Source organism: Fukomys damarensis, unplaced genomic scaffold (genome assembly GCF_012274545.1).
Source record: "Fukomys damarensis isolate Sample0158 unplaced genomic scaffold, DMR_v1.0_HiC HiC_scaffold_16, whole genome shotgun sequence".
Taxonomy (NCBI): domain Eukaryota; kingdom Metazoa; phylum Chordata; class Mammalia; order Rodentia; family Bathyergidae; genus Fukomys; species Fukomys damarensis.
In genome coordinates this window covers 119305164-119322139 of record NW_022900928.1, presented here as the reverse complement: position 1 = coordinate 119322139, position 16976 = coordinate 119305164, and the positions used below count along the sequence as shown (strand labels likewise).

Sequence of the window (16976 nt, the reverse complement as noted above, 5' to 3'; positions counted from 1 at the left end):
AAAAAAAAAAAAAAAAAAAAATCAAATAAAAGAGGCAAGTCAAAGTCAGTGAGACTTGGGGCAGGGACTGTGGAGCCACTATGCTGTTTCCTGTCTCTGTGTTTGTACATACTGTTTTCTCTGGCTCCAGCGCCTTCTTGTCTCCTCCATCTAGACAAATCTAACTCAGCTCAGTGCTTACTTTCTCCAGGAAACCCTGCCCACCTCCACTCAAGGTAAGGCTCTGCAGACCCCCCCTTTCTGTCCTCCAGAGCACTCCATGTGCACACTATTACGGTGCCACACCCATAGAAATTAACTGCTGCCCCTTCCGTCTAGCCTATCTCTCATAAAGATACACAAAATGATTAACATGTTCCCATTGGCTTGTACCACTGGTGGTACATGCATGATTGTTCTATCGGTTGGTTTGTACTACCTGCTGGAAATGTCCCATGCCACCCACTGGGACAGTTATACATGTACTTCTTGTGGTTCCGAGCTGCAAGGCAGTGAGACATATGAATTATGGCCCCGTTATGAACATGTTAATAGGGGGCTGTCTCACCTGACTGCCAAGACTGGGACTTAATGCACAGAGCATTTCAGCGGTCTCTAGAGTCATTTTGTGTGGGAATGATGATACAGAGTGGGCCCACCCAGCCTCTCTGTGCTTACCTCATGTGTCTGTGGATTCTCAACAATGCAGCCGTAGTTGAGAGATTGTGTTCTGTTAGCCTGAAAGACAGGCATACTGGAGACGGTGACCTGCCTGCTCCCAGGCAGTAGGGCTGTTTGCTCATTCTCCTTTCCATCCCCTGTAGCACCTGGCACGCAGCAGCTCCACTGCTGACAGCCCTTCAGCAGGGGCGAGAGCTGACAGCTGCCCTCCCCCTCCCTACTTCTGAGCAGCCAAAGGGCTCAGGGTCACCAGTGACACCTCCATCACTGCTGGGGCAGTACATCTTCCTCCTGACACACATTCCCACTCCAACTCCCTAGGCTACCTCTGCTTCCCCAACACTCTCCTGGCCTACTGGGCCCTCACCGTGGTGCCAAGGAGTAAGAAAGGGTGGCGCTGGCTTCTGTGAGCATCCAGCATAGCGCTCAAGGGGAAGTCGGAGCAGACGTCGGCATTGAGCACGAAGAACGCCTCAGGGCCCCCGGCCAGAATCTGGTCCCGAAAATGGTAGAGACCACCACCTGTGCCCAGGGGGGCAAATTCCTGCAAGTACCTAGCCCCAGGGACCCCAGAGGCAGCTCAGTGAAATCTGAAGAGACAGATACCATGCACCACGGAAAGTGATATCTCCTGGCTTCCAGGAGTACTTCCCAAGGCCCACAGAGAAACTCCATCTAATATATCTAGGGATTCAGAGAGGCCCAAATAAGAAGTTTCTAGTGTATGAGGGTGAAATGTGGCAAACACTGATTTAAATCCACTGCGTAGATCTCTGAGGGCCTCCCTCCCCATAAATATATACACAAACACCTGACTGGAAGGTTGAACTCCTGCCGTATGGCTTCTAAGAACTGCATTAGGGCCTCATCAGGTTGGTAGAAGCCAATGAGCAAAATCTCCTGCATCCCAGGGACCTGAAGAGAAGGGAAGAAGTTGGAAGAAAATATATCTGATAAGAAGGAATATTGGGGGAATCCCTGCTGTTGTCCCAGAAGTTCAGAGATAACAGTTTCAGGTTCAGCTGGGGGGCTCTGGGCACTCATTTTACCACTCTGCCCTGATTTCTCCTCTGGACAATGAGGAAGCTAGAGGAAGCCTCAGCTGGATTTTTCAATTTTTTATAGTTCGCGTCCCCATGCCCCATTGGGACTCGCTCTAGGAAAGACTGCCTGCAAATAATCCATTCATCTTTTCCAATTTTCTCTTATCTGTCAGTCTAAGCTTGAGAACAGCTTGAGGCAAGGGTGTCTACATTTAACTTGGCACTTTACAGCATTGCCAATCCCGCAAAGGAAATCTAATCTCTACTTCACAGATAAGGAAACTGAAGCTCAGAGAGGGTATGAGGTTTGCTTGTACCAGGTCTCACAGCAGGCAAACACTGGATTCAAACCAAAACTTGTTTTTCCAAATAGCAAAAGCAATAAAGAAATGAGCTCCATAGTAAGCAAGGGAATGAGTGCTTTGTTATCATTAAGGGTCTCCATGCTATGGCTGTGTTTGTGTGTGTGTGCCTGTGGTGTGTAAAGATAGAACCCAAGGCCTTCATGCTGAGATACATCTTTAGCCCTTTTCATTTCTTATTTTGAGACAGGATTTCCCTAGGTCACTAAATTGCCCAGGGTGGGTTCAAACCTGGGATCTTCCTGCTTCCATTTATCAGATGTGAAAGATAAGGGGTGCGGATTTAACTCAGTGGTTCTGCTGCTTGCCTTGCAAGTGCAAGGTCCAGAGTTTGATCCCTGGTTCCCCCCCCAAAAAAAGACAGACCCCAGACATGCTCCATCTACTGATCTAAATCGTCTCTGAGATGTCTGCCTGATTTTAAAAATAAGCATGAAATCTGAACAGGAAGAGACCAGAAGAGACCAGAGCAGGGGAAACCATCAGGACAGACGCACTGCACATGTTAAGGGGACACCATGCACATCATCATCTATGAATGATGGTCCTTAGGGTTACACTTAATCAGAAGAGATCATGGTTGGGAAAGGGTAAAATAATGCAAGAAGCAGATGAGCAGGGTGATGGGAGAAAGGAGCCTATGGGGTTACCTGGGCACAGGCTTCAATGTGGTGCTGGATCATTGGGACCCCAGCCACAGGAAACAGTGGTTTGGGGACTTCAAAAGACAAAGGCCTGAAGCGAGTTCCTGCGACAGAAGAGAACGTTTCAGCCTCCTGCCTCCCTCTGCTCCCATCCCACCCACCACTCTAGCACCACTCCTTCCCCACTTCCCCAGCTCCTCACCCTTTTGAGGGCCTCCAATCAGGATCACAGCTTTGAGCATGATGATGATGGCTACCCTAAACCTCAAACCCCAACAAAGAAATCAGGCTCAAGTCTCACATCCCAAGCAAACCCTAACTCCCAAATAATCAGGATGTAAACCCAAAGTTCTATAGTGCCTCCCTGGACACCACACCTCACAAATCCCACACATCTCACATCCTAGCAGAGATTCCAGTTGGCCTTCAAATCTCAGATTCCTCAGAGATTCTAACTAAAATCTGCATCTCACAAATTCATTTCTAACAGACTTCCCTTTGGCCAGGAGTACGCTCTGCAAACTCAGAAACTCAGCAGATCCTCTTCTAAGACCCCAAATCTCAGAAGAATTGAAACCTTAAACCTAATGATTCTCAAATTCTAGAAGTATAATCCTGAATTCCACCAGTGAACCAAGAATATGGAACTGCAAACCCTAAGTGGGCCCCAGATATTTAAATTCAATCCTAGGTGTGAACCCCAAGTCATGAAATGACACTGATTTATGTTTGGTGAAACCCCAATCCAGCAAAAACTCAATATGCCATACCTGAATCCTAAAACGAACCTGTACACGCTCAGGCCTGACTCAAAAGACAGGTTCCCTTGGCATCCCACACACTGAACCCACTAAGCCCTGTTATCTCAACAGACTGCTACTAAATTTTTGGGATCGGAGGGCTCACTGATGACCTGAACCCCACAACTGACTGTCCAATAATTCTTAGCTTCTTGTAGTCAGGGGTACAGAACCAACACAGACCCGGACGCACAAAGCGATCCCGCCCTCTGTCCAGGGTCCGTCCCCTGCTCCTGCCCCTCCCGTCACCCCAACAACAGCTCCAGTTACCCCTAGCTCCCTTTACGCCGGCTCAGCTGCCCGCTACTACTTGCTCCTTCCGCACACGTGTCTTCTCGTAACTCGCGAGAATGCTTCGCACGGCCTGCCGGGAATTGTAGTTCTGACAATTCCTCTGCCTTTCTAACTTTTTGAGACCAAGAGATGGAACGATGGAATTCGGGGGCGTTGCCAAAGGATCGGGGTACAGGCCTGAATGAGGGGGGCCCCTGAGCAGCAGAGACTGGAATGTAAGATGGGGACCCGAGTTGTCCCGGAATGGGCGAAAGGGCAGCGGACAAAGTGGAGAAGTAGGTTACTGGGGAAGCGGGACTGGAGACGACTGGAGCGTGATTTGCCTTGGAAGGGGCGGGGCCAGAGCAAGCACAGCCACGAGGGGGCGGGGCTTGAACTAAGCAAAGGAAGGGAGGGCGGAGTCTGGGCTGCAAGTCCAGGCCAGCTGGGAAGAGAACAGGTAGAGAAGGGCCGCTGGAAGTCCAATGGTGAGAGAAATCCTAATTCGGGTTGACTGTAAAATGAAGCATGGAATAGTCGCTCTTCAAACTTCCCTCTGACTCCAACATTCTGTGACCTTGGTCTGTGGGTCTGGAATAAGTGTGGGGGTGGCGGCCGGGAGAGAGAATGCTACGCTGGAGCAAGGACAGAGGAGGAGGGTCGGAGAGAGCAGCTTTATTAAACAAGACCCGGGAGAGACCCACCCCTGGCCTTGAGGTCAGGACGAGAGGTCTGAGGGTTTCTTCAGGCCGCGTCCACGCGCGTGAAGTTCTGGTCCATCCCCAGCCTCTTCACTACACTTCGTACTTGCCGCTGGCCTCGGACATGGCCCCCGATGTGGCCTGGCGAATGGTCAGCGTCGTGGTGGTGGCGGCGCCGATCTCGAAGAACACCCTGGGGAGTAGACAGAGAGGGGCAGGAAGAAGCTGCGGGCCAGCTAATTTGCCAGCTCGTCTTCGCCGTCCTGTCCCCACCCTCGTCCCTCTCCTGTCCCGTTCCCCTACACAGGACCGACGAAGTTCCACCGCAGACCCTGTTCTTGACGCAGGTCCCGACCCTTGCCTGTCGTCTTCCTCGATGACCCCCCCGCCGTCCTTCGTCTAGCCCACGTCGGGCATAGGCTCTCCCCAAGATCTGCGCAGTCAGCCTTACAGTAGTGCCTTTGAGCGCCTTCGTATTGTCTGGTCCTTTTTGAATCTCAGCCGGGACAGGAGGAAGGGGAGGGGAACGCGACACAGTGAAGGTCCTGGAGGTGAAGTGGGACGGCGACATCAACTTCCTAGGTAATATCCGACCCTAAGTACGGGGTGCACTTAAACTCGCAGTGTGACACGGGCAGGCCATGAGCTTCTCTCGTTTTGTTTCCTTGGCTGTTAAACCGACTTTATCACCGCTCCTTCTCTGTGTGGAATAGTGGATCAGAAGAGACTTAGTGGGTGGAAGCCTGGAAATGTCCTTACACCGTGCGCGGCGCCTTGGAGACAGCTGAGTGGTGGAAATTATCCAGGGTTGGGAGGAGCCAAGTAACCCGGCTCTAACCCGGCTCTGCCTCTGGCTGTCTCCATGACCCTTACGACCCCGGAGGATGTACCGTCTACCGGGATGGGCGTGGAGTCGGAGCACGGGCCCAAGGAGTTGGTTACAGTGGTACTGTACTGGCCTAGGTCTGCCATCTCGCCGTCGCGCACCACCAGCGACACTGCGTCAGGGTCCTCAGAAATGTAGCAATACGTCCCGCAGCTCTTTGCCATTCTTTTTTTTTTGGTACCGGGGATCGAACTCAGGTCCTGGCAGGCAGCGGAACCACTGAGCTAAATCCCCGGCCCTCTCTTTGCCATTCTTGCTCCAGCGGATGAACAGTCCGGGAAAGCCGAAATGCGGCCAGTGAGCTTGGTCGCGCTACCTCGATCAGCACCACGTCATTCAGCGGCTCCAGCACCCGCGGCGGCCCCTTCTCGCACGGCTCCTTCAGGGACCTAACCGCAGGCGGGGTCCGGCCCTGAGCTCCGAGACGTGCTCCGACAGGCCTGCAGCCCAGTCCGCCCGCACACCATCTCCTGCCCACCCACCCCTAAACGGGGAAATGGGGGTGGCTAGGAAGGGGGTCTGCCCTGAAGTGTCACTCTGACAAAGTGCCAGTCACTCTTCAGCACCTCGGTAATCTCTCTTCTCTAAGTCCAGCGACCCAGTTGTTCAGGTCACTGTGCTTAGTGTCCCCACCCCCATCCCAAATGCAGGAATGCACCTTCTGCAGCTCTACTTCCTTTCCAGGGCTCCAGGGGTCCCCCTCACCTGTGGCCCAGGTAGGAGGCCAGGATTTGATGGCTTTGCTCTGAACCTGGGGGTCGTTGATATCCAGAGTACATCCTGGAGGTGGGGCTGTCGGTTTTTTGGCAGGAGCTGCTTTGGACATCTGAGGAGTGGACAGCAAACATGGGGTGCAGGCAGAGACAGAAGCTCTGACCTGCCCTTTCCCTGCCTGGCCAGGGGTGGGAATGGCCGAGGCTTCTCAGAGGAATGAACTCACCCTGTGGGGATTGATTTAAGGACCTCAGTCGACTGGCTGCTTTGCAGGCACCACAGAGCCCTTATGGATGGTACAGTTAGGGATACAGGCAGGCAATTGGGCACAGACCCTGGTTTTATACATCGCTAGTGTCCTTCCCTTGTTTGGTACAGTTACCCCCAAGTCCCCCGGGACCCCAGTGCCCACCCTCTGACCCAAGTGGGCTCCTTATATAGCTGGAGGATGCCTGGATTGCTGGCTCAGCCACTGGGGCAAGCCTGAGGGTGGATCTGAGTGGCTGGGATACACTGTGTCAGCACCTGGCCAGCTGGATGCAGCTCCATGCCAAGGTTTATGCCCTACCAAGGCAGGGGGTATCCTTTCTACTCCTGGGAGGACCAGTTCTGGCCCCCTGCCAGCAAGAGACTCAGCTCAGGGCTGCAGCAGCTTTGCACCCAGGTCAACCTCCGTGTAGCCAGGTAGACATGCCCTTCCTTGGACACTGTAGGTTAAGAGGTTATAATGTTCTTGGGGGTGTCCCAGAATGAAGCCAGAGTAACCTCGGACTTCGTGATCCGTACCGCCAGTCACGACATGGTCACACGGCTATCAACACCAGTCCAGAAGCTTTATTCTTCCCCTACGCCCACACTTGCCGCAGAAGTCTGGTTGTCATTTCTGCACTCTGCCCCCTGGTGTTAAATTGAGGTAAACTGGGGCTGGGAGAGATTTTTTGAGAACAGCCGCCCTCCGGTGCCAACCCCACCCATGGCTCCCTTTGATGTGACAGTGTAGTCTGGCTCATCTGAACTGTCCCTGGAGATTAGCACTACTTCTGACTCCCCAAGCCTTGGTCTGCCAAGCCCTTTTGCGGCATCAACCATGGCATAGGGATATCTGACTGCCTGAGGAGAAGGGTGCCCAGGACACCAGTAGGACTGTTGCTTCCATTCATTGTGACTACCCGCCCAGGTGTGGAGCACCATCACCTTTTGATCAGAGCAATTTTGACACAGCTCTGCTGACATAAATTACCTTTGCTCCTCTGGGTTTGGAATAAACGGTTCACATGCCATTTCCAGTGGAGATGGGAAGGCAGCTCCAGATCAGAAGGGCGACAGGAGAGAGGAATTTTACCATTTATCAAGATATGAGTTCAGGCACCTCACTTTTTTATGAAAACATTTGCAGTGTGTAGGGGATTAGAGATTCTCGCAGGCAAACTGTATATCTTCATCCCTAAGATGACAGGTGGGCAAAGTATCTCTCTCATCCCTTCCAACTGGTTTTAACATCCTGTTATTTTATGATGATGAGGGTCACCTCTTCCCTGGGATCCTGGGAAGCCAGAGAGGCTGGGTAGGGCTGGGCAGAGGGTTGTTGGAGCTGAAGCCAAGCGGCCTCAAACTCAGTTGGCAACACACCAGTGCCAACTCTGCTTGTGGTTGGAGGCTTTGTTCCTTTGCATTTGCCAAGAATAGTTTTCTAGGTAGTTGGGGAACCATCCTTTGCCTACAGGGAATCTGACTTTTTCCCTCTCACCTCAGGGCAGGGCAGTTCAGACCTAGGACCCACTGTCTATTCTGTGGCTCTGCAGGGGAGCAACCAGAGCCAGGGTGCCTTAGCACCCAGCAGATCCTTTAACTTGCCCAGGGGGGCATAAGAAGACCCAGGCTGATACGTCCCTCCATCCCAAGAAAATGCTGGACATGGCCACCCAGAGCACCCACAGCTGCCCCATGGGTTGTGATCTGTGCCGTGCCTCCAAGAGCCTGGGGCAAGGGCATCTCTTGGTTTCTTCGGCAGCTCCTCACTCTGCCCCCTCTTGCCAACTGTCAGGAGGAAACTCATCTTTCTTAGGGTGGTGAAGGGCAGGATCAGAGTGAGAGAGGCTGATCCAGGCGTGGGGTGTGGTTTGGTCCATGACAGAGTCCAGCACCTCCAAATATGTGAAGAGGAAGTGTGTGAGCAGAAGTGGGGCTCTGGCCAGAGGGTATGTGGGGACTCAGTGGGTCTGCCAGCATTCGGGGCAAGGAGCAAACTGCAGCCCCCCTTCCTCTGAGAATAAGGAGGGGTGAGGGGTCCCAAGAGCCAAGGGAGGGATGGGAAATCCCTATGTGCTAGCCAGTATATCCTCAAATATGTCTTCACTGGGCCAGAGAAGGCCAAATGCCCCATCCCAGGGATCACTCCCTGCCCCCAGCCCTCCCCAAAGACCACACATAGATTCTGCTGCTTGCCGGTTTTATTTTCCTTGTGACAGACAGACAGAGAGTTGCACAGACAGCTGGATGGCTGGGGTGGGGGTCAGGACAACATGGGCAATAGGGATTGGATGGAAGGGAAAACTTCATAAGAGGCAATAAATAAATAAATATGAATAGGAATAAGGGTAAAGGCCATGGAGGGGTGGTGGGGACATCCCTGGGCCACCGTGGAGTGCCCAGAGATGCATTGTTGGCACAGGAGGAGATCCAGCTCGAGGGCTCACTAGCTTGCCTCTGGCCCACCCCACTCCCGCTGCACCTGCTCTCCTCTCTCCACCTTGCCACTCTCGCTTAGATCCTGGCTCCCTCCCTGGCACTTTTTCTGTGTCCTGTCCCTGCCTCACTAATACATTGCCAGACTATGGCCCTGCCACCCTGAGCTCCTTCCTCTTCCTCCTCTCCAGCCACTCACCCTCCTGGATTCTCCCTGAGATGCACTGTGCCCCCCTACCCCCTAGAACTTTCCTAAAGTCTCCCCTCCCTATCCCTTGGCAACTTTTCCTTCCTCTTCACTTCCTCCATTCCCTTGTTGCCCCTCATCCTGTTTCCACCCCTGCCCAGCCTAGCCAAGGGTCTCCTGCTCTGGCTCTGGCCAGGGGTAGCATCAGGCCGATGCCCCCGGGCCTCTGTCCCTTCAGGTCCATGAGGTAATAGCCTGGCCAGATGTTGCTGCTGGTGGTGTCCGAAGCCCCAGGCCCACCCGGCTCAGCATGGGCCCTGGAATGTCCCGCGGCATCAGTGGGAACTGAGTCTGAGCCTGAAGATGCCGGGTGTGGTCCATGCCTCTTAAGGGCTGCCTGGGTAGGAGCGGAGCAGCACCTTGTGGCGGGTGGCAGCCTCAGCCCTGCGCCGCTGCTGCTCGCCCAGGAACTCCTTAAGCCGGTTGGTAGTGAAGGTGAGTGTCTGGCGACGTAGCTTCATCAGGTAGGCATCCTGCAGCCACGGATGGGCAAGGCAGTCCTGCAGGGATGGCCGGCTCCTGCCAGGCCAGGCCAGGGACAGTGAGCCCTGACAGGACAGGTGACTCCCCAAGACTCACCACTGGATCCCACACCAGCCAGGATGTGTGTGACACTGGGCATCTATGGGGATTATAAACGTGCACCACCATGCCCAGCTTTTTATGGGCTTTCGATGGTGGGTGGTACCACCGTCCAGTAGATGTAGCAGGAAAAGAGTTGGGGGTCTTTGGCCAGGTGGGGCCAAGACCATCTACAGCCAAGGGCAGGTAATACTGGGGATTGTCAGGTGGGGGCCCACTCACCAGGGATGTACTGAGAGGACCTTTCGCAAGAAGAGGGTGGCACTCTGGGATGTGTTGGGGTACAGCTGGAAGGCATCAAAGCGGCCCCCCACAATCCGAGCCTCTGTTTCCTGGGGGTCTGGCTCATAGAATGGAGAGTGTCCACTGAGCCTGTTGTGGAAGACAGTTCAGCTGACACAGTCCCAGCTGTGCCACTCATGGGATCTCTGCCTCAGTGTGGACTAAGGGTCACCTCGCAGGCCTATGGCACTCCAGTACTCAGGGACAGTGCCCCTGGTGTGTGCTGGGGAGGCTGGGCATGAAGGAGAGGGTATGGGTCGGAAGTGGGAAGAGGGGCTGGAGCAGCCCGGGGAGTACTCACATGATGTAGGTGAGCACACCTGCGCCCCAGATGTCGGTAGCAGAGCCGATGGGTTCTCCCTTCACCATCTCAGGAGCTGAAAAGAGACAGAGGCCAAGCTGGCCCAGCTTCTCAGTGACAGGGGAGCAGGGACAGTGGAGGAAGGGCTTGAAGAGGAGAACAATGCCCAGGTCACTTGACTGTGGGCACAACCAGAGCAGCAGGCCTTGGAGGCTGTTGAGCAGACCAGAAGCAGGGTTGGCTCCCAGGAGGGATGTAGACTGCCTGAGGGATAAGCCTGGCACTGAATGATAGCGTCCCTAGAACTCCAGAGGAGCTGAGAAGCAGGGTGACTGGTTCCCTTGGATGGGCTCCGAAGTGGACTCTCACTCACAAAGGGTATGACCAACATCAAGATTAAGAGTCTTTGAAACAATCCCAGGCCTGCCCCTCTGGCTATGGGACCCTGGACAATTTACTAAACCTGCCTGGCTCTCCACTGTCTCATCTGTAAAGTGAAGTTTGGGAATAGACATGACAAACATCAAATATTTAGCAGGTAGCTAAATGACAGCTGGTTTTCCTTATGTATATAAAACAATAATTGATTCTCCTGTCTTTCCAGCTTTCACAAATCCCGCCTCTTCCATTTATAACTGTCTAATTGGACAAATACTGAACTTTAGTGTGCTTGCTCCCAAATCTATAAAAAGGGGGTAATATTATGCCACACTCCAGCCTTTTGTAAAGATCCACTGGAGGAAAAAAAATCCACATAAAGGACTTGCTGCTTGTATACAGTAAACACACAATAAATGGCACATATGTAGGTGGGATGGGGTGAACTCTGGAGCTGCCCCCATCCCAGACCCTGGCTGGCAGGTGGTCCCCTCACCCATGAACTCCAGGGTGCCTGTGCGGTGGCCAAGAGGCCGCAGAGCCTGGGGGTTGTAGGGCTGAGCACTGCCAAAGTCCACAATCTTGAGGGCGTTGTCAGGGCCCAGAAGCAAGTTATCTGGCTTGATGTCCAGGTGGAGCACATGGTGGCCATGGAGGTAGTCCAGGCCTTGGAGCAGTTGCACCACGTAAGTGGCCACATCGTCTTCGGAATACCGAAATCTGGGGGCGGCAGGGGTCGCAGGTGATATCCCAGCCCTGCCTCCCTCACTGTCCCTCCCTGCAGCCCTGGAATATCTGGTTACCTGTCACTGAGCCCACAGAGGAGTTCCCGGTTGCCGCAGCTCTCAGCGATGAGCACAAGGTACCGTGGGGTGATGTAGGCCTCGTGCAGGGACATGAGCCGCTCGTGGTGCAGTGACCGCAACACTTCATACTCCTGCAGGACGCGCCGCTTGCCCTCAGCTGCGTAGGGCACAATCTTGGCCACAAATGTTCGGCCTGTGGCATTCTCCCTGCACGCTCGCACAACACCAAAGCGGCCCCTGTGTGTGTTGGGGGATACCACAGGCTCAGAAGGGAATGTTTTTGTCTCAAGGGCTCAAGGCATCCTGGGCACAAGCATGCAGTGGCTCCGGTGTGGGCTGCTGAGTTCAGTCCTAGGAACCAAGGTTCCAGTTCCAGCTCTGTGCTCACTGGCTCCCTACCTTAGACAAATCCCATAACCTCCCCAGCCTCAGTTTCCCATCTGAGAAATGGGTGGTAATAATAAGGCAGTGTCTCCCTTTCAGATTAGTGAGAGTATGTGGTTTACAAGCTGTACTGTGCCTGGCCCGTCTGTTCTCCTTCATTCTCAGGCCCTGTATGTGTACCACAACCCCCCAGCCTGGCCCTGGCCAGGACAGTCTGCTCTGCTCTCCGCATCCCTGCCTTCTGCACACTCCACCCACTCCCCAGTTCTTCTCCTCCCCAGCCCTACTCGCCTGGCCTTCTCTTCCAGGAAGGTGTAGGGTTTCTGAGGGAGGCCCTGGCGAAGAGTGGTGTCCTCAGGCACGGGGGAGCTGACCTTCTCCTTGGCAGGGCTGAGGCTTCGCACTATCACCTTGGTGGGCTCAGGAGGGGGCTCAGGGGCTGGGGGTTCAGGGACTGGGGGTGCAGACACAAAGGAAGTCACCATGTACAGGGGAGTAGAAGAAGCTGGTTTAACTCCTTGAGGGGTGGAGGCTGGGGTTGGGGTCCCAGTGTCAGAAGTGAAAGACTTGGGCTGTCTCAGGGTGACCTGGGCACTGGGTGGGGTGGGCTGTGCTTGCTGAGCAGCCTGAAGACCCCTGTGCTTTCGTGGGGGTGTTTGGGGTGCTGGACCTACAGCCTTAAGTGAGGACAAGGCCTGGCTAGGGACTGTTGGGGGAGATGAAGGGCTGAGAGCGGCTGACTGGGGGGCTGGAGAAGTAGGAGTTGGGATCGAGGCCAGTGAGGTAGGAGAGCCAGGCGGTGCCCTGGCTGGCCCTGAGGTAACAGGGGCATCTTTGTAAGCAGCAGATGGCCGGGCTGAAGACTCTAAGGAGAGATGAAGGAAACAATCACCATGTGTCCTGGAGCAAAGCCGTAATGCTCCAGGAGGACCCCTTTCTGATCCTGCCACCCTCACCTACTGTCCACTGACCTTGGATGCCCCTGACAAAGACCTTCTCAGAAGGATTGCTGAAGGGCCCCTGCCCAGCACGGTTGACACACGCCACACGGAACCTCACAGTCACACCAACAGGCAGGTCCATCACGTTGTAGTAACAGTCAGGGATGCCTGAGCTCACCGGGTGCCAGGCAGACTCCCCTGTGGGTAGCATGGGGTTGAGGCTGAGAACACAGAAGGGGTGACCCAAGCTCCTGATACTGTCTGTGAAGAGCCCAGGGAAGGGGCCTCTATCCAAGGAGGACACTTGTCTTCCCAGTTCCACTACGCACCACCTGCCACCACCATCCACCACCCTGCCCTGTTCCTCACCATCCACCCGCCGCTCCAGTGTATATGTGCAAGGTGCCCGGCTGTCTCCTGGCTTCCACAACACCAGTGCAGTATCCTGGTAGGTCTGGGGCACCTCAGGAGGAGCTAGCTTTCCTGGAACACCTGGCAAAAGGAGGAGAGACCCAGGATAGCCTGGTAAGGACCCTCCGAATCCTGCCCCACAATCTCCATCACTACTCCCTTGGGCTCTGCCCCAGGCTCACGGGCCACGGCCACGGTGCAGGAGCTCGTGATGCTGCCAAGGATGTTGGTGGCTGAACACTCATAGAGCCCAGCGTGCCGCTTTCCCGCCCGGGGTATACTCAGCAGCTGCCGTCCGTCTTTGCAGGACACGATGACCACCGAAGGCTCTGATCGCAGGGACTGCTTGTCTGGGCACAGGGAGGAAGAGGAGGGGCTGATAGGTGATGCAGCACATATCCAGGTCCCCCTCATCTGCCCTATACCCCAAGTGCCTGCACTTGGGGCCGCTTGCCACCCCCTTGTCTGTGGATGACATCATCTCCTTACCTTTCATCCAGGAGATGCGGGGTGCAGGGCAGGCTGCGGGCAGGCAGAGCAGGGTGGCTGCCTCCCCCTCCAACAGCACCTGGTCCTTGAGTTTGATATGGAAGACTGGAGGGAAGTCTGGAGGGACAGCAGAGACAGCCATCTGTATGGAGACCCTGGCCATGCGCTGCTGAGGGAGGGGCAGGTGTGCAGGAGCCTTGGGGAGCAGAGTGTGGCTGGCCTCGTCCCAGCCAGATGTCAGGGAGGACACTATGCCTTTGAGAATGTTCACTGGACCCAGCATCACTTTCCCTAAGCCCCCAGCATGTGTAGAAGTGTCTTTTCCTTGCACTGATTATTGAAGATGCTTGCTACATAACTCATGTTTGTAAATCACATACAGCAGGCTCTGTAAGTGCTCTACAAGGATTTGTTAAAATAAAAACAAAGACTGAAAAACAGTAACAGTTAATATTCTGCAGTATCCACTCCCTCTGGGCTACTAGAGGGCAAGAGACAAGGGAAAGGAAATAGCTGAGGGCAGCTCCCAGCTCCTGGCAGTGTTCCTGCCTCCCTGCCAGTCTTTCCACTGGGGGCCCAGGGGAGGGTCCTAGACATTCCATGTACTCTTCAGATGAACTAAGTGAGGAAAGCTTTTGACAGGGCAAGGAACAGTACCTACATGACCTTGGGTGAGTCGTTTCCCCTCTGAGAAACTCCATTTCTTATATAAACTGAAGAAAATAATAATACCAAGCACAGAGAGTTGCTGTGAGAATTTAAAAAGGCATGTGAAGTGCTTAGCATGTATCCAACATAAAATAAGCCCTCATAAACATTAGCTCTTACTGTGATTATTACTGGCATCTCATTAATTCGCCCAGCAGAGAAGCCACAAGCAGAACCTAGAAAAAGGCTGCTTCAATAAAGGGGAGAAGCCACATCACCACTGGCTGGTGGCCTTGCCCTATGGAAGGGCTGGGGTCCAAGATCTGTGCTCCAGCACAGCTGGCCTGTGGCTCCTTGATGCCATGAGGAATTCAAGTTTGTGATTCCTGGAAGGCACCTTTAGAAAAATCCCAATCTGGTCTGTCTCCAGGGGGTAGGAAGGTTTTTTTCTTTTTTCACCTGGGCAAAGAAGGAAGACCTCTGGGAGTCCGCTACCGCCTGCCCAGTGCCTGGAGGGAATGGGAGTGGGGATGAGCTGGGCAGGAACTACACAGCAGGAGTGGGAGATCAGGACAGCAGCATGTCCCCTCCTCCACTGTGCCCTCTTGTTTCCTGAAGAGGCATCCCCCTCAGAGGCTCCCATGCAGTGTAGACAGTCTCATCACTGGCTGCCCCAGTGAGGGTGCCGGGCAGGGGGCAGAGAGGGAGATCAGGAGAGGTGACCCGACCCAGCCCAGCCCTTCCAGCCCCACCCCCACTCCCATGGGGCCAGCCCTAGTTGGTCAAGTGGACACACAGGACAGGCTTCTTCCTACAGGAAGAAGATGAGGTCACTCACATTGATCAGCAGGAAATCAGCTGTACTAGCAAAACTGAGTTCCTTCGGGAGTGAGGCCCCAGGTGGGAAGGGATCAGCTGTCCCCAGGCCTCTCTGCTGGATGTTGTCCTTCCCTCCCCCACCAGCTGCCTCCCTCCCTCCCTGTCACACTCACTGTAGCCCTACAGCCCTGGACAAGGCTGGATCACAGTCTCCTCCAGCCCAGTTGAGAAGGCTAGACCAACTGTGAGCATCTTAACCAGGGACTGGGGAAGAATAGAGCTGCTGGCTTCCAAAAAGGGGGAATGCAGCCTTGCTTGGTGGCCAGCTCCTGTCCTTCCTTCTGGTCTTGGGAATCTGGCCTCCCAAGCCCTGTAGTAATGTTTCTTTTGGGGTAAAATGGCCTCAGGTGGAGAATGCCTCCCTCCCTGCAGCCCCAAGACACTTGGACATGAAACAGATGCCCCAAAGAGCCCTTTTCCTAGCAAATGTACTTTCTGTGGGGAGAAAGGAGACCAGGAGAGGCAGTTGGGTATTCAGGGCTATAGAGAAATAGAGAACTGGGTCGTGGTCTAGGCCAGGAAGCAAAGTCTGTCTTTGGGTGTACACAGAAGCACACATGCCTCAAGAGGAAGAGGAAAAGGAAAACGATTTTTCCTGGAGATTGCACTGACCTAGCATACACCCTCCTTACTCTCATTTTCAGAGACAAGGTCATGTTAAGTCACTAAGTTGCCCAGGTTGGGCTTGAGTTTGTTATATTCCTGCCTCAGCCTCCTAGAGTGCTGGGAGGATTATGGGCATGTGCCACCACACCTGGCTAAGAGGAACGTGATCTTGAGCTTCTTCAAAACTATACCCAGACCCAGAAACCTTCTAGAGTCACCTATGAGAGATGAGGCCAGTCCAAAAACCCCTAAGTACAGGGCCCTGGTTGCAGAAGGCCACACAGTCCAACTCCAGCTGCTCCACTCACCAGCTCTGCAACTTAAACAAGCTACTTAGCATCACATCACTAAGCCTGTTTTCTCACCTGTAAAATGACCATAATCACTGCTAAATAATGCTACAGGACTGAATGAGACAAAGCTCGTAAAATGCTTAATAGGACCCTTGGCTTTGCTAATTAATGGCAGCTGTTTTGATGATTACGGCTGTTTCCCCGATTCTAGGCCCGTGCCAGGGCTGCCCAGGTTCCTGCAGGTGGCCCATGTCCAGTCAGCTAAGACTAGGACAGGGAAGTGCTCAGACCACCTCTTACCTGACTCACTGGGCACATACTGGTGACCCAAGTCCTCTTGGACACTGGCAGAGAGGTTTGGTTGAGATAAGCCCTTGTCCTTCCGCAGGCGCGAGAAGCCCCAGCGGAGCCGGCTTCGGCTTTCCCCTGCAGCTGTGGAGAGCCAACCCATGAGTGTTTCCCCCAGACAGTGCCAGGCAGTGCCAAGCTCCTGCCTCTTCTCCCAGCAGCCCTTAGCCCAAAGAAGTAGGAAAGAACATACGGCCCCTCTCCTGCCCGGCTCATCCCAGACTCTGCCTCTCTGCCTCTCTCCCTCCAGCCAATTCTCCCCTTAGGATCTCTAACCTCCAGCCCCCTGTTCCTCCCAGAGCTCCTCCACAGGGCACCCCACCATCTTCCACTCCCTGCTTCTGCCATCCTATTCCAGATTCCGCCTCACCTGAGGACCCAGAGGTAGCGCTGGCCTCAGAGCCCAGAGACTCCGCGGAAGGAGTGGCTGCACCGGCCTGAGAAGCCAACTGGTTGTGCGGAATGCCCAGGCGTCGTAAGCTCTCGCCCTCCGACGTGGCCCTTCGCAGCCGTCCGAAGAGCGGCGTACTACGACCCGAGCCACCCCCAGAGTCCTCACTGCTGCCAGTGCGCTGCAGCCGGCTGGACAGCCGCTCCAACGTGGAGCTGAGCC

The 16976-nt window shown here is 54.4% G+C and overlaps 3 protein-coding genes across 8 annotated transcripts in view; all 3 read right to left on the bottom strand.

Moving 5' to 3' along the window:
- Gmppa (GDP-mannose pyrophosphorylase A) overlaps nucleotides 1-3852 on the bottom strand; it is a 7814-nt gene extending 3962 nt beyond the window's left edge. For 3 of the 6 annotated variants that reach the window (XM_010611825.2, XM_010611824.3, XM_010611821.3), the window contains exons 1-6: nucleotides 3780-3852; nucleotides 2912-2973; nucleotides 2716-2813; nucleotides 1472-1575; nucleotides 1028-1214; nucleotides 658-717 (exon numbers count right to left, since the gene is read on the bottom strand). In XM_010611825.2, coding sequence (XP_010610127.1) covers nucleotides 658-717; nucleotides 1028-1214; nucleotides 1472-1575; nucleotides 2716-2813; nucleotides 2912-2951 — 489 coding nt within the window. In that variant the 5' untranslated portion in view covers nucleotides 2952-2973; nucleotides 3780-3852. The other 3 variants (XM_010611823.3, XM_010611822.2, XM_033764655.1) reach the window with 3 other exon arrangements.
- A 539-nt stretch (nucleotides 3853-4391) lies between these two features.
- On the bottom strand, nucleotides 4392-6246 carry Spegnb (SPEG neighbor). The gene is given in 10 exon segments (XM_033764656.1): nucleotides 4392-4582; nucleotides 4585-4676; nucleotides 4845-4909; nucleotides 4911-4992; nucleotides 5376-5524; nucleotides 5607-5641; nucleotides 5644-5688; nucleotides 5691-5758; nucleotides 6075-6102; nucleotides 6105-6246. Coding segments are annotated over 10 exon segments (711 nt in total). The 5' UTR covers nucleotides 6196-6246; the 3' UTR covers nucleotides 4392-4526.
- A 2046-nt stretch (nucleotides 6247-8292) lies between these two features.
- Nucleotides 8293-16976, bottom strand: part of LOC104853788 (striated muscle enriched protein kinase) — a 41991-nt gene continuing 33307 nt past the window's right edge. Inside the window, exons 29-40 of the mRNA XM_010611966.3 lie at nucleotides 16734-16969; nucleotides 16316-16447; nucleotides 13590-13706; nucleotides 13283-13450; nucleotides 13059-13181; nucleotides 12720-12887; nucleotides 12040-12613; nucleotides 11362-11601; nucleotides 11055-11278; nucleotides 10181-10256; nucleotides 9820-9969; nucleotides 8293-9534 (exon numbers count right to left, since the gene is read on the bottom strand). Coding sequence (XP_010610268.1) covers nucleotides 9342-9534; nucleotides 9820-9969; nucleotides 10181-10256; nucleotides 11055-11278; nucleotides 11362-11601; nucleotides 12040-12613; nucleotides 12720-12887; nucleotides 13059-13181; nucleotides 13283-13450; nucleotides 13590-13706; nucleotides 16316-16447; nucleotides 16734-16969 — 2401 coding nt within the window. The 3' untranslated portion in view covers nucleotides 8293-9341. The remainder of the gene's footprint in view (nucleotides 9535-9819; nucleotides 9970-10180; nucleotides 10257-11054; nucleotides 11279-11361; nucleotides 11602-12039; nucleotides 12614-12719; nucleotides 12888-13058; nucleotides 13182-13282; nucleotides 13451-13589; nucleotides 13707-16315; nucleotides 16448-16733; nucleotides 16970-16976) is intronic.